We start from the raw sequence: 13,096 nt of genomic DNA, 5'->3' as shown, positions 1-13,096 counted from the left end.
GAGCCCAGCACGGGCTCTTGCTTCCACTTGAAAAGGAAAAGGAGCATTTATAAGCAAATCAACATTACTACGAACAAGCAGTGAGTCTCGGAGGAGCCCAGAGATCAGTCAGAGCTATTTCTATGTGCCTGACTATGATTTTCCCCATTTACAAAAGACAGGACATTGCAAGTTTCATCTTGATGAACCCAAACCACATGCTTTCTCCCAAAAGTCTGTGATTTCATGGTTACAGCCCCAACAACAACCGCTTTCCCAAAGAAGCAGCTCCAAACACTGCGCGAGGTTTTGCACAGGCACCCAAACAATTCCCCTCCAGAGAATGAAAACCCAGAACAATCACTTACAGTTGTCAGACTGGAAATCTGGGACAAATTGCTCGTCATCAGGGACCTGAGCTAAAAACAACAAACAAAAAAGTGGTTTTATGGCATTTTCAGTCCTCAGAAAGCTCACAGAGAGATTTTACATGGCAAAAGGCAGAGGTGAAAACTTGCCTTCAGCTAGCCAGGCCTCTTGGAGCTGGCTGAGATCCTGGAAGAGCTCTGGAACAGAGTGAAAGACTTATGCGCTCCACAGAAGAATAAAACTGCCATTATTCACAGGATTATTTCTAAACCAACAAGTGCGAGGAGAGCAGGTCTTGCGGGGCCGCAGCGAGGCCACGGCTGCCCGGGCCCCAGCCCTGCCTACCTTCTGAGTCGTGGGCCAGGTCGGTCTCTAAAAACTTCCTTTTCCTATCGGACCCCGGCCGGCCTCGGCCCTCCTCTGCGCAGGACTTCTGCAAGGAGCAGGGTGAGAGCGAGCGCTGCAGTCCCCAAGGACGGGGGGGTGCCCAACAGGGAGTGGGGAAGGGGGGGGGGCACTGGGCAAACTTACCCCGGGGCCCATGAAGGGAACCTGCTGGTCGTAGAAGCCGTCCATGGTGCGGGGAAGGCGGGCAGTGCCCCCGACCCGCTCAGCATCGACGCCGGCCCGGGAAGTGGGGTCCCGCCTGGGCTCCGGCAGGTGCGCAGCTGCGGGAGGGAGGGGAGGGAGGAGGCCAGAATCAGGCCCTGGCCTCTGTCGGCCCCGGGGTAAGTTTGCCCAGTGCCCCCCCCCCTTCCCCACTCCCTGTTGGGCACCCCCCCGTCCTTGGGGACTGCAGCGCTCGCTCTCACCCTGCTCCTTGCAGAAGTCCTGCGCAGAGGAGGGCCGAGGCCGGCCGGGGTCCGATAGGAAAAGGAAGTTTTTAGAGACCGACCTGGCCCACGACTCAGAAGGTAGGCAGGGCTGGGGCCCGGGCAGCCGTGGCCTCGCTGCGGCCCCGCAAGACCTGCTCTCCTCGCACTTGTTGGTTTAGAAATAATCCTGTGAATAATGGCAGTTTTATTCTTCTGTGGAGCGCATAAGTCTTTCACTCTGTTCCAGAGCTCTTCCAGGATCTCAGCCAGCTCCAAGAGGCCTGGCTAGCTGAAGGCAAGTTTTCACCTCTGCCTTTTGCCATGTAAAATCTCTCTGTGAGCTTTCTGAGGACTGAAAATGCCATAAAACCACTTTTTTGTTTGTTGTTTTTAGCTCAGGTCCCTGATGACGAGCAATTTGTCCCAGATTTCCAGTCTGACAACTGTAAGTGATTGTTCTGGGTTTTCATTCTCTGGAGGGGAATTGTTTGGGTGCCTGTGCAAAACCTCGCGCAGTGTTTGGAGCTGCTTCTTTGGGAAAGCGGTTGTTGTTGGGGCTGTAACCATGAAATCACAGACTTTTGGGAGAAAGCATGTGGTTTGGGTTCATCAAGATGAAACTTGCAATGTCCTGTCTTTTGTAAATGGGGAAAATCATAGTCAGGCACATAGAAATAGCTCTGACTGATCTCTGGGCTCCTCCGAGACTCACTGCTTGTTCGTAGTAATGTTGATTTGCTTATAAATGCTCCTTTTCCTTTTCAAGTGGAAGCAAGAGCCCGTGCTGGGCTCCTTGGTTAGCCACAATCTCTGCAGTTTCTGGAGCTTTTTACAGTCCTGGCCCAGCACTGTTGGCAAGAGCTGACCTGAGTGGTGAAACTTGAGCCGCTTTAAGCAGCATTAATCACTGGCAAGCAAGCGTGTTTAAAAGGAGGCCAGTGAAAATGCAGTCCCTCTTGAATTGCATAAGAGCGAGACTTGGTTCGGAGCCGCGGTTCGTTGCCAGAATGGGTTAGCAGTGAGGGCAGGGGCCGCTTAATGGCGTGTGGTGCTTGCAGGGCTCTCGATCGCTGGCTCTCCTGGCGTTGAAGGCTCGGTTGGAGGGGAAGTGGGGGTGGGGTGGGGGGAATCAGGATGTTTTGAGTCGTTACCTGGCAAACAGAAGTAGTAGGTTGGTTTTGGTGACTGGGTTTTGCTGCTGAGCCAGACAGCCACAGAACTTAAAGGAAATCAAATTTAGCCTGCAGTCGAACAGATTTTTTCATTCCAGCTTTGTCACAGCATGCAGCAGGGTATCTTCTCCTACAGTAAATGCATGTTAATTATTGCTCTTTGATTACTTCTGAGTGGGAAGCTTGCCATTAAACTGTTCCAGACAGCCCAAGTTTCAGATGCGCTTTTTTCCTTGTCTCCCCTGAGATAAAAGGCGAGCCCAGAGTCAGAAACACAACTGGCTGTTAACATCCTAGCGCAGCCCGGCAGCTCTTGCTTGGAGCGGTAGAAACTGCAGCGTGCGTGGGAGGGTGGCTCTTAGAGCTGAAGCTGTTTGCAGTGCCTTTTGGCAGTCTCTTGGTTCCTTGTAACCTGAAGAGCTCAGAGAGAAGAGACAAACTTTTCTGGGTAATGCAGGGAAATGAGGGGGGAAAAAAGAAAAAAAAAAAGATATTTGGTCAAGGCTCTTAAAATGTTCTCCTGACCTGCTCAGCCTCTGCAGACCCAGTGTTGAAATGACTTTGTCACTTGAAAGCAGATCTCCCTGCATGACTCCCTACTATAATAACCTTCCTTAACTTTCATGGAGAGAGAAAGCAAAGGTTTCCCTTGCTGCTGTGCAAGGGGCTGTGCTGGCTGGGGTTGGGGGTGCTCAGACCAGGGTGTGGGGGGATGGGGAACCTGGCTTTTCCCTACCAACACTGGAGAGAGTTTAAAGAGGAGAGAGACTCTATCTTACAGCTTTCTGGCCCCATCTTCTCATTTCACTCCAGTTTGTAACTGTGTGCAGTGTAGGAAGAAAGAGAGGGATGAATCTGGTGCAGCCTGCCCCCAGCTTTTGCTAGCAGGGATATGCTGCTTTCCTGGGTGGGGGTCACATTGGGCTTCAGTGCCTGTTAGCACCTGGGGGAAGATAAATCCTTACCTAGTCCCTGTGGATGTTTGCAGACATGTGTTGGACTTGATTCCAGGAGTTTTGTAGGCTGCTGCTCCCTTTCATCCTGAGCAAACCAGCTCCATCTCCTGCCCCATGGTCCTGGCATTCCCATAGCCAGGCTTCCCTAGCACAGCAGCAAAAAGGGACAAACTGGGCTGGGTTTTGACCCTGCTGCCCTGGGAAACACCGCCACGTGTGCTGTGCTCAGTCTTGGAGGTGCTCCGAACTGCGGCATCGTTCTTGCCTTGCTGAGAAACCCTCATCACACAGCAGCTGCCTACAGCTCGGCTGCTGCCCACTCGCCATTCCTAACTCTGTAGCCAAGGTCCCTGGCAGACTCAGGCTTAAAGTTGGGGTTTGTCAGGAAAGTGCCATAATGTGCAGCAGGTCACTGCACCGGGGAGGAAATCCCGCCATAGACATGGGAAAAGTAGGACTCCTCTGAATAAGGGATGTGTTGTTCTTGGTATCCTGGACTGAGCAGTGAGAGGCCAGATTTGGTGCTTTATAAGCTACCCAGAGAAGTGGCAGATTCTCCCTGGAAGGCAAGGAGGCCCTGGGTGACTCCCACGGAGCTCACCACGCTGGCCATTGCGCTGCATCCCTGGCTAGGCCTAGGTGCAGTTTTGCTGGCAGCACAGTCCTGGGGAAAAGGGTATAATGTACAATATTGTATCTCAGTCGGTTGTTTAAATGAGTGGGAAGCAATGGGGTCGTATTGGGAGGATCAAGCACCACAAGAGGCTTTTTGCCTTTTACAGGGGTTTGCTCCCAGGGCACTTGTGGCCACCTGCGTGGGCAGGGTGTGGCCAAAGCCACGGGCAGGGTGCAGAGCGGTGTTTCTTACACACCAGAATGAAAGCAGGAGGTTTGTTTCTGAGGAAGGATTGTTTAAACAAAGGAAAGCAGGAGTCTGGCTTCTATTTCTGGCTCCTCTCCTGGTGTGACCTTGGGTGCGTCCTGTAACGCAGGGGGATGGAGGGGCTGGTGTGCAGCTCGGCTCCCAGGTGACAGCTTGAGCAGGTGCCAAGGTCCCCAGCCAGTGCCTGGGCTGGAAATGGTGGTTTGGTTGCCTTCCCCATGGCTTGGGCAGCGGGTGCCACCAGCAAAGCCACTGTCCTGCAGGCTCAGCCTCTTCAGAGGTGGGGAACAACCTGCCCTGTCCCCCACCAAGGGATTCACCAGCAATTCAAGGCCCCGAATGGCTTTGGGGTGTCACCTTTCCCACGGGAGAGCTCCTGGCTGAAGGTTGACGTTGGAGGCATCTCCACCTTGGCTGGTGGTACAGCACTGAGGGAGGGGGTTCACCTGAGCCCCCCATCTTGCCCTCCTGATTGTGCCACCTTGCTGGCTGGGCACAGCTCCCCTGGGGTCCTTTCCTCCCCGGGGGCTCAAGCTGCCCAGAGAGGGGCTGTCAGACCCCTGTGGGTGCGCTTGCTACTCCCATGGCTTGGTCCTGGCACGAGTGTGCCAAGGCGTGTTCTTCAGCCTTGTCTGTAGTTGAGCAGCTCCCTTTGCCTATTTTTATATATAATTTTTTTTTAGTTTTTAATTACAGTGCCGAGCGCAGGACCGGAAAGGTTAAAAGCGCTCACGCGCCCCACATGCCTTTGAGGCATTGAGGCTGGGGCAGGGCATCTCCTGCCCCGGACACCCTCCTGCCGCCTGCCCTGCTCGCCACCAGGGACCCAAAACCAGGTCCCTCCTCCCAAGAGCTGCCCCTCTGGCCCCGGTGCCCCCCGTGGCTCCTGCCACCGGGCGGGCCGGCCGTGAGCTTGGCGGCCAGAGCGGGTCTTGCTGAGCCGTGCCGGCTGGCCCCGCCGTGTTTGTGTAAGGAATCCAAACGTTGCACAAAGTCTGGGCTTGGCCAGCTGGTCTCTGTTAGGATCTTAAGGCTCGTTTCCCTTTTCTTGAATGGCAAGGCTAAGCTCTGGGGAAATTTATTTTTTTTTTTCCTTCCCCGGGCCACATGAATGGAGAGCTCCAAATTGTTTGTGAATGGAGGGTGGTGCCCGCTCGGAGACTTTTTTTTTTTTTTCCCCTCAATGAATAACCAGACCCCATTGTATGGCTGGCGGAAAAACAACCCGCTCCAACAACACGGAGCCTGTTAGAGAGAAACATGCCCGCAATAGGCAGCTGGAGCCCTTCCAAAGGCAGCTCCCCTTCGCCTTCCCGCGGCTCGCAGGGCGCCCGGGCTTGGCCGCCGCCACGCCGGCCCCCCGTTAAGGCCAGAAATGCTGAGAGTGGCAAAACCTCACCGGGAGGGGAAGGAGGAGAGGGGATAAATCCGGCTTGGGAGCGAGTGGAAGACGTGCGGGGGGCTGTGCTGGCTCAGCGCTGGGCTTTGTGTTTCAAATCCTCCTCGGGGGGTTTTATGCCCTTGGTACCAGCTGTGCCGGCCCTTTTGGGGAGAGGGGGGTAGAGAGGGGGGAGTCAGCAGCTCTTTAAAGGTTTTGACAAATTAGGGGAGCAGCTAATTACCTGGCAAGCTGTGAACAGTTGTCCTGGAGCTATTTGCTCCTCTCCACTGTAGCTGGGCTGTGTTTAGACTTCACATGAAGCTAATACTCCACTTCCGATTAGTCTTGGCTCTCCTCTGCAGGCACTATTTAGGTAAAGATCTCTGAGGCGCTTTCCCTTTCCTAGAGCGCCTGCTTTTAGAAATTAATTAGGTTAAGCGTATATTACTTGGTTTAAAATTATATATAGCGAGTGGGCTTGTGAGGGCTGGGAAGGATTTGGGTTTAATGGGATGTTTGCTACTTGAACTCATACAATTGGGGGACCCTGGGACCCGGTTGTCTTGGAGGACCAGGAGGGAGGTGGATCCCATTTAGCCATTTTCTGACCCTCTGGCCAGCTAATTGGGAGCTGGGTGTGCCCCTGTGAGGGCGAGTGGGTCACAAGCTCTGGGAGCTCCAGGCTGTCAAGTCCCCCTGTTCCTTGCCGCAGGGCTCAGGGAGGCAGCTGCTGCCTGCGGTGCCCGGGCTCGTCTCCCCTTGCTGAACGGCTTTTGGCCCGGCCCAGGTGTGTCTCACCCACAGCTGTTGTCGAGCTGCCTGCTGCCCTCTCTCAGCCCTTGCTCTGTCCCCTCTTGCCCCCATGACACTTCCCTCTTGGATCCTGGTGGGGAGCAATTCCCGCTCTGTGAGCAATGTCCTGGGATGGTGGGGCTGTCCCAGCCCTGAGAGCTCTGCCCTCTCCTGCAGCAGCAGCCCTGCCACTCCAGCTTGGTCCACTGGCACACTGGGGCTCTGCTGGGGCACCATCCTGCCGTGGTTTGGTTGCCTGATTTTCCCGGGTGGGTAGTTCAGCACCCGATTCCCAAGCAAAAAGCACCCCGGGGATGCTCCCCGGAGGTGGCACCCCCCATCGCCTTCTCCCACACCAGTGAGCCTGTATCCCCCCCCTCTGTCTTGTTGCAGTGGTCCTGCATGCCCCACCTCCAGCAAAGATCAAGCGGGAGCTGCACAGCCCTTCCTCAGAGCTGTCGTCCTGCAGCCACGAGCAGGCTCTCTGCCCCGGCTACGGGGACAAGTGCCTCTACAACTGCTGGTAGGTAGCGCAGGGGTGGCTGCTGCCTGCAGACCCCTCGGGTTGCAGCGTGGGGGGGACTTGGAGGTGTCCTCATTGGCGTGGCCGTCAGCCCCCAGCCCCTCTCCCCTCCACAGTGCCTATGACAGGAAGCCCCCCGCCGGGTTCAAGCCATTAACGCCACCCACCACACCGGTGTCCCCCGTGCACCAGGGATCGGCCCTGCCGCCGCCGGGCCCAGCCGTGCAGGCAGCTGCCCATGGGGCAGCCCCGGCCCCACACCCACTGCAGGAGCAGAGGCAGCAGACCTTCGCCGTGCCGAGGCCACCTCACCCGCCCATGCACATGCCAAAGATGATGTCTGAAAACCAATACCCCACAGAACACAGGTAAGGCTTCTCCGCCCCCCAGCCCAAGCGAGTGCTGGGATCTTGTGGGTGTTTTTGGGGACCTTGGCTCCCTTGGGATGGATCTGTGTCCTTGAGCTGTGAGGAGGGAACAGGGATGATCATCCTCTTGTGGTCACAGACCATGGACTGGATGCTGTGAGCCTGTGGAAACCAGTGCGGCAAGACTTGGTGTTTCCCACTGGGATCTTGTGGCTGTTTGTCCCCACGAGACAGCTCCCTGTGAACGGGGACCTGCTCCTCCCAGCCTCAGGGACACCAGGCAGACCCTTTGCCTCCCCCCTCGGGAGGCAGAGGCTGCTGCCTGCATCTCTCCCTGCCTCGGCAGGTGATGGTGCTGAGTCAGGGCTGCAGCTCTCTGCCATCCAAGCTGAGCCCTGCGGGGCTGAGGAGCTGCAGGCATCCCTGTCCTGCCCCCAAGCACCTCCAGGCTGTGGGTCGATCCTTAGCTCCCCAGCGTATCACATGGCTTCTCCATGATTTTGAGGTTGTGGATGGAGAGATCCCGCTCCCCATTTCCTCTTCAAGCTGTGGCTTTGTCCCCCATCACCACAGCATCTCTAGAGGCTTTGCTGGTGCCCTGCCTCACCCCGGGCAATGCTGTGGATAGGTCACATGGCACAGGTCACAGTTGACCTCCAGCTTTTCTTGTGGCCCCCTAGATGCCCTTTGCTGTGGTGACGGCTGCTGTGTCACCAGCAGCGGGCTGTCCCTTTCAGGCATGGGGCTGGATGTGACAACCTGGCAAAGACCACACAGTGGGGCCACAGAAACCCTTCAGATGTGCCCGCAGTGGGCGAGCATCCCTCCCCGGCAAAGTGGGGCTCGGCTCTGGGTGACCTTTGAGTTATGCGGGGGGCTGGCCCCGACCCCTCGGGAAGCACCATGCCAGCGTGGGGCTTGGGTTTCACTCAGGAAGGGCAGAGGGACACAGCTCGGAAATGGAGTAATCCCAGCCCAGCAGCTGGGAGGGCTCTGGTTACAAAGCCAAATGGCACACGGACGGCCAAGAGGAGCCGGGTGCGGAGATCAGAGATCGCCTTTCAAGGTGCGGGAGGACGAGGCGATGCGGCAGCACCCCCTCAAGATGGTCCCTTATCCACTGCTACCGGCAGAGACTGTGCTGGGGCTCGAGGCGGTGGTGACGGCACCCTGGAGCTGAAAATAGTGCTCCCTGCTGCCGAGTTCAAGGTTTAATCCCAGCTGTGCAGGCGGATTAGCGGCTGGCTGGAGCTGTGTAGTGGATTTGGCTTTGTGTAAGCGCCCGCCTGGGTGCAGCATCCCTCAGGCCTTGCGGCTCTCCCTTCCACCCTGGGGGCAGTTTTTACTGGTTTAACGGAGATTTTACTGTTGTAGGGTGTTTTTCTGGTTCCTTTTCCTACTCCTACTCAGATAGCCCTGTGCTGCAGCGCATAGTGCTTTGTGGTGACAGCTCCTGTGCCACCCTGCTCCTCTGGCGGAGGATCCTCAGTGCTTGGAGGCTTGGAGGGGAACGTGGCTCCCCAGCAGTCCACTGAATCCCCCAGGAGACGAGCCCTCGTGGTGACCATGCTCCTGAGGAGCTGTCCCAGCCCGCTGCAGATGGGACACAACACCACCCAAACCACCCTGGCCTGAGGGCACTGAGCCTGCACGGTGGTCCTAGTCTGGGGTGGGATCTGGTGGCACAGGGCAGGGCTGACCCTGCCACTCCCTGGTAACGCTGCTGCCCTCTCCCTTCCCCCAGGTTTCAGAGGCAGCTGTCTGAGCCCTGCCACCCCTTCCCACCACAGCCCGGGGTGCCGGGGGACAGCCGCCCTGTCTACCACCGGCAGCTGTCGGAGCCCCTCGGCCCCACAACCCCCCGCCCCCCTCAGGGATTCAAGCAGGAGTACCATGACCCCCTCTACGAGCACAGTGGCCCCAGCCTGCCTGGCCCCCCCGGCCACAGCTTCCAGCCCCCCATGGGCATCAAGCAGGAGCCCCGGGACTACTGCATTGACTCAGGTGGGTGCGCTCTGGGGGGTGTGGGTTACTCCGGTTGCGCCCGGGGGAGCGGGGCCATCTCTGCCATGGCAGCGTGGTGGGCGTGGGGCTCAGCCTTGAGCAGTGGTTGCTGCCTCACGCCAGGGCTCCACAGTGCCAGGCTGCTTGCAGCAGTAGATGATTTCTTCCCTTTTTTTTTTTTTTTTTTTTTTGCTGGGGTGCCCTGTGGCACCCAGCAGGTCCCCCTGCAGCCCTGCCCTGGGGCCAGCTGTGATTTCTGGCTGCTAGACCCCACCAACATCACGGAAAAAATCTTCTAATCGCCTTAGGACCTAAAAATACCATGACCTCGGGATGGAGGGTGGCACGGCCGAGAGCAGATGGCAGGGGAGGCGCAGCAATGCCTTCCTTCCTGCGGGGCCCAAATAACATGGTGAAAACCTGAGCTGGCTTAGACCTTGTTCCCAATGCTCATTCCAGTGTGTCCCCCTAAATCATACTGGTTTTCCCCTGAACTTGGGGTTGGGGACTGGAGTCAGGCCCAGGGTACATCAGGGCAGGGAGATGCCTGGGCTGGGCTACAGCATGTGCTTGGGGAAAAGATGCTGCCAGGCACTCGGTGGGACCCACGGGGTGTGTGTCCTTAATGGCACTTTTATCTCCCTCGCAGAAGTGCCTAACTGCCAGTCCTCATACCTGAGGGGGGGCATCTTCCCCAGCAGCCATGATGGTGAGTGCATCCCTGGCCCCCTCTGGTGCTCCCAGGCATCCCTAGTGTGTCCCATCCTCTTTCTTCCTTGGGGTAGCCGAAACACCTGTGGGAGCCCACATGCAAGCAGAATCCATACAGCCACTAAAAATAAGTCCTGTGCCATGCAGCCGCCAGCCCCCACGAGCATGCTGCGAGGGCACAGCAGTGCCATGCTCTGTAATCCAGGATAACATGCCTGATATAGCTGCTTAAAAGGTTTTGGTTCCCCCAGCTCCCTGGGGTGATGGGGGAGACAGAGCTGCATGGTGCTCCACCAGCGAGCTGGTGCGATGCCACTGAAATAACTGGGGACTGCTCTTGGTGCTGGGGAACGGGATCTTGATGCTGTGTTGGGCAAAGCCAGGGGTTTTTTTGGGTCTGGACAGGGTGGCAGAGGGGCCCTGTGCTCACTGAGGATCTCTTCCCTCCTAGGATTTTCATATGAAAAGGACACACGATTGTATTTTGATGACACGTGCGTGGTACCGGAGAGGTTGGAGGGTAAGAATCAGGTCCCAGAGGAGAGCTAGGGGGTGACCAGGGCTCATGGAGGGAGATTTGGGACTGGACTACACAGCGATCGGCTTTCAAGTCCAATCTGTACTGGCACGGCACTCTTGAGCTGCCCAGCCTCTCGCTGCAGTGCCCTATCCCTGTCACCCGCCCTGCCAGCCTGCAGCACTGTCCCCAGCACCTCTCCCTTCCCTGCCCCCGTGTCTTGATCTTGCACAAGGGGTCCTGGCACGGGGATGAGCCAGCGTCGCTGTGCGTGTCCCCTGCTGGGTGGCAGGGATGGGGGTGTTTAACCAGCTGTGTCTCGGTGTGGGCAGGTAAAGTGAAGCAGGAGCCCACCCTGTACCGTGAGGGACCTCCCTACCAGCGGCGCGGATCCCTGCAGCTCTGGCAGTTCCTGGTCACCCTCCTGGATGACCCCGCCAATGCCCACTTCATCGCCTGGACCGGCCGGGGCATGGAGTTCAAGCTGATTGAGCCTGAAGAGGTACGGTTGGGTGGGGGGGTCCTGCCCCAGCACCCGCTGTGCTGAAGCAGGGCCTGCAGCCCAGGAGCCAGCCGCAGGGTGAGCCCAGGGGTGCGGGGCCGGGGCTGTATCCTACGCAGCAGTTCATGCTTGTGCATGAGACACGTGTCTTTACTCTCTGGGCAGCTTTTGAGGGCGAGAGAGAAGAGCCAGCCACCCGTCTGCGCTGAGCAGTCGTAGAAATTGGCCTTAAATCTTCGTGGCCTCTCAGCATGGCACGTGCTCTCCTCCCAGAGCTGCTGGTGGTCACCAGCGTTGCCTCTGTGCCATGCCTTGCCGAGAGCAGCCGCTTGGCTACGGCTCCCTCCCTCCGTCCTTCCCTCCCATCCTCTGCCCTGGGTCCCCGGCAGTGGCTCTGTGCTGGCGTGGTGCCGTGCCAGAGCCGTGTGGCTCTGCAGGAGGGTGACACAGAGGAAGAAGCTGTTTGGGGAGTAATTGAAAGCAGCTGTAGTGCTGAGCTGCGCATTGTGGGTAATTACCCATAATGTCTCTTAGGCTGTGCATGGAAATTGTGGTTTTTTGAAGCAGTTTTTTTGGCAGGCTTCCCTAATCAAATGTCTCTTGATTCGGCCCCCGGTTTGGCGGTAGCGGTGCTGTGGCAGCCGGCACTTGGAGCTGGAGCTTTTATCACAGCAGGCAGGGAACTGCTCTGGGACTGTGGGGATGCTTCCGCCCCTGGCTGCTCCAGCCCCCATGAATGAGCCCCTGCCCTGCGTTTCAGTTGTGATTTCCTTCGAAGATCCAGGTCCGAGCCCCAACTGGAGCTTTCATGGCTGCTACCTCTCTCCCCCCACAGGTAGCGCGGCGCTGGGGCATCCAGAAGAACCGCCCAGCCATGAACTACGACAAGCTCAGCCGCTCCCTGCGCTACTACTACGAGAAGGGCATCATGCAGAAGGCGAGTGACCCTGCTGCCACTGGGGGGTGTGTGAAGGGTGTGAGCGTCCCCCACTGTCACCCCGGTGTCCTGGGGTGCAGCAGGATGGGGGCCAGGCCCAGCATCTGTCAGGCTGTGCTTGTTATTCCCTGGGGTGGGGGGAAGGTGCAGGGTACCTCTCATGCCCTCCTCCTCCTCGCAGGTGGCCGGTGAGCGGTATGTCTATAAGTTTGTCTGTGACCCCGATGCCCTCTTCTCCATGGCCTACCCTGACAACCAGCGCCCCTTCCTGAAGACGGAGCCTGACTGCCCGGTGCCCGAGGAGGAGACTGTGCCGCTGACGCACTTCGAGGACAGCCCGGCGTACCTCCTGGAGATGGATCCCTGCAGCAGCCTTCCCTACGCGGAGGGCTTCGCGTACTGACTCAGCCAGACGGCAGAGCCACGAGCACTAGCGCCTCCACTTTGGGCAAATATGGTTTTGTAAAGAATATTTTTTTGCTGTTCGTAAGGAGAGGAAAAACAAAAAAAACCCAACCAAGAAACTGCACGCATGTGCGCGCGCGCACACACACACACACACACACACACACACAAATATTGGAGGAATCTAAAATGCCCTCTGTGTGTTGCCGCTGAATTCCCACCCTTGCTGTCCAAGGGCTAGTGCGTAGGACTGCCTGTGGCTAGCACCTCCCGCCAAACCTCAGCGTGATGTTTTGGGGTGCTTTGAGCTAAAGATGCAGTCTCTGACCCAGGCCCTGTTCCTTGTCAGCACGGCGAGGGCTGAGGGCTGCGGCACTGCCCCAGGACTGGCCTGAGCCAGCGTGGCTGCCTATAGCCAACTGTCACGACAATCTGCTTTGCATCGCGCGCGATCTGCGTAGCTGCCTTGTGTGGTGGAAAGGGCTTTGATTTGCACAGAGGAGGGATGTGGTGGGGGGGCCCCTTGGGCCAGCACCCCAGGGCTGATTACGCAGCATCCTACCCCAACCCTGAGGAGCCTTCTGCCTTTTTCCCAAACTGCCCTTCCCTGCACCCCTCTGCCCCATGATATAACCTGATATAACAGTTTCTCAGCACCCCCCCCAGGCCCTCTCTGTGCCCTTCTCACTCCTCCCCAGCTTGGGCTGCGGGCCAAGGGTTGCATTTCAGGGGAGGAGAACCTGACATACTCACCCTCCCCTTTTTTTTTTTTTTTTTTTTTT

The 13,096-nt window shown here is 57.6% G+C and overlaps 2 protein-coding genes across 2 annotated transcripts; one reads left to right on the top strand and one right to left on the bottom strand.

The window, feature by feature from the left end:
* Window positions 1-52: 52 nt before the first annotated feature.
* On the bottom strand, window positions 53-1,071 carry LOC113483730 (ETS translocation variant 5-like). Its single transcript, XM_026855522.1, has 4 exons — window positions 880-1,071; window positions 694-781; window positions 498-545; window positions 53-398 (listed from the first exon to the last, which is right to left on the bottom strand). Exons 1-4 carry the CDS (start codon window positions 922-924, stop codon window positions 340-342), a joined length of 240 nt encoding a protein of 79 aa, XP_026711323.1. The 5' UTR covers window positions 925-1,071; the 3' UTR covers window positions 53-339.
* ETV5 (ETS variant 5) lies at window positions 923-12,421 on the top strand. Its single transcript, XM_026855375.1, has 12 exons — window positions 923-982; window positions 1,175-1,262; window positions 1,411-1,458; window positions 1,558-1,608; window positions 6,741-6,870; window positions 6,987-7,238; window positions 8,983-9,242; window positions 9,892-9,951; window positions 10,405-10,473; window positions 10,803-10,972; window positions 11,808-11,909; window positions 12,091-12,421. Exons 1-12 carry the CDS (start codon window positions 923-925, stop codon window positions 12,310-12,312), a joined length of 1,512 nt encoding a protein of 503 aa, XP_026711176.1. The 3' UTR covers window positions 12,313-12,421.
* Window positions 12,422-13,096: the final 675 nt, after the last annotated feature.

Source organism: Athene cunicularia (genome assembly GCF_003259725.1).
Source record: "Athene cunicularia isolate RWA chromosome 9 unlocalized genomic scaffold, athCun1 chr9_part2, whole genome shotgun sequence".
In the NCBI taxonomy this organism is placed as follows: Eukaryota; Metazoa; Chordata; class Aves; order Strigiformes; family Strigidae; genus Athene; species Athene cunicularia.
The sequence above is the reverse complement of the archived record's forward strand: the minus strand, read 5'-3'. Positions and strand labels throughout refer to the sequence as shown.